This window comes from Eimeria tenella, genomic scaffold (assembly GCF_000499545.2).
Source record: "Eimeria tenella Houghton genomic scaffold, Eth_scaff3059, whole genome shotgun sequence".
NCBI lineage: Eukaryota > Apicomplexa > Conoidasida > Eucoccidiorida > Eimeriidae > Eimeria > Eimeria tenella.
This window is the reverse complement of record NW_013542929.1, coordinates 499-2264: the sequence shown is the minus strand read 5'-3', so window position 1 is coordinate 2264 and position 1766 is coordinate 499. Positions and strand designations below refer to the sequence as shown.

General features: G+C 65.4%; 1 protein-coding gene across 1 annotated transcript; it reads right to left on the bottom strand.

Annotated features, from left to right (window-relative positions):
• Window positions 1–485: 485 nt before the first annotated feature.
• Window positions 486–1697, bottom strand: ETH_00035485 (uncharacterized protein; the record flags this gene model as incomplete). The annotated part of the gene is made up of 1 exon (XM_013375986.1): window positions 486–1697. A coding segment is annotated over one exon (1212 nt), but the record flags the coding sequence as incomplete, so codon positions are not given.
• Window positions 1698–1766: the final 69 nt, after the last annotated feature.

Sequence of the window (1766 nt, the reverse complement as noted above, 5' to 3'; positions counted from 1 at the left end):
CCAGCGGCGGGGGGCCCCTGTGGCTCTTGTAAGAATGGCTGATGGCCCTGCGGGCTGCGCGGCTTGTGGGGTGGTCGAAGACCACGGCCAAGTGTGAGGGGCGCAGCCGCCGCCGCAGCTGCAGCAAACCCTAAACCCTAAACCCTAAACCCTAAACCCTAAACCCTAAACCCTGGACGCGGAACCCAGGGGGTGAAGGCGGCGTGGGCCCACGGTGGGCGCGGGGGGAGGTCGAAAACGGGAAGGAGTCGACACACTCAAGAGGCAACGGGGACACCAAACTCTAAACCCTAAACCCTAAACCCTAAACCCTAAACCCTGAGGGTGGGCTTCGAGCCCACCACTCGGTGTGCTTTAGTTAAACGTCAAGAGCAGCACTTTTTGAAGAAGAATTAAAGAAAGAAGCAGCAGTGTTAATTTCGGCGGCAAACCCTTTTTTAGGGTTTCCAAACCCTAAACCCTAAACCCTCAAACCTCCTCCTCACCTGAGCCAAAGCCCTCACAAAACCCCACAGGGCCCCCACATCTTCTCCTTCTCGACTTTTCAAATGAGGCATTCCATGAAAACATCTAAACATCACACAACTCCCATCCACCACTAAAAAACGACCCAACGCGGGGGCCCCCCTGGCGCCCCTGCTGGGGGACCCCAGGGCAGACGGGGTGCCCCCGGGGTAAGGGGCCCCCTCGGTGGGGGCCTCCTGGTTGGGGCCCCCTGAAGTGGGGGCCCCCTGGGTGGGGGCCCCCAGGGTGGGGGCCCCCAGAGGCGGGGGCCCCGGGGAGGGGCCCCCCGAGGTGGGGGCCCCTGTAGTGGGGGCCCCCGTGGGGGCTTCCACAACAGGGAGACTTGTGGTGGGGGCCCCTTTGGGGGCCCCCTTGGGGGCCACCCTGGGGGCCCTTTTGGAAGCCTTTTTGGGGGCCCCTTTGAGGACTTCTTCGGGGGTTTCTTTGGGGGCCCCTGTGGGGGCCCCCTTGCGGGCCCTTTTGGGGGAGCCCCCCGTGGGGGTCCCCGTAGTGGGGGCCCCTGTGGAGGGGGTCCCTCTAGTAGGGGCCCCTCTGGAGGGGGCCCCTGGGGAGGGGCCCCCTGTGGGAATTTCTGGAGACCCTTTTGTGGGTTGGGCAGCAAGAGAGGGGGCAGGGGGGCCCCCTGTCTGCATCCTTGCAGCAGCAGGAGCAGCAGCAGCAGCAGCAGCAGCAGCGCTTTTGGAGCTGGCAGGAGAGGTGAAGCAGCTGCAAAAGCGGGGGGACAGGGGGCCCCCAAAGGGGGCCCCCTGGCCTCCTCGGGGGCCCCCGAGGGCCCCCCGGAGGGCCCTGGGGGCCCTAGGGGCCCCCCGGGGGCCCCCAAGAATGCTTAAACCCAAAAGGGTCTCTTCGGGGGCCCCCCTGCTGCAGGGGGCCCCCACAGCTTGCAGGGGCCCCTCCATGTGTCTTTTAGGCCTTCTGCGTCTGCTGCAGGTGCTGCAAGCAGCATGCAGCAGCAGCAGCTGCTGCTGCTGCTGCTGCTGTTGCTGCTGCTGCTGCTTCAGGTGGGTGGGCGGGAACCGTGAGAGAAACGCTGCCGCCGTTGTTGCTGCTCTTGCTGCTGCTGCTGCTGCTGCTCGACGATTGGCAGAAGCAGCAGGGCCCCAGGATACAGGGGGGCCCCCGAAGCAAATGGGGGGCCCCCCAAGTCTCACTGGGGGCCCCCAAACCCTCATAGCTGGAAAGGCCAAAAGGGTACAGTCTGGCAGCAACGGGGGGCCCCCTTCACACACTGAAGAGGGCGA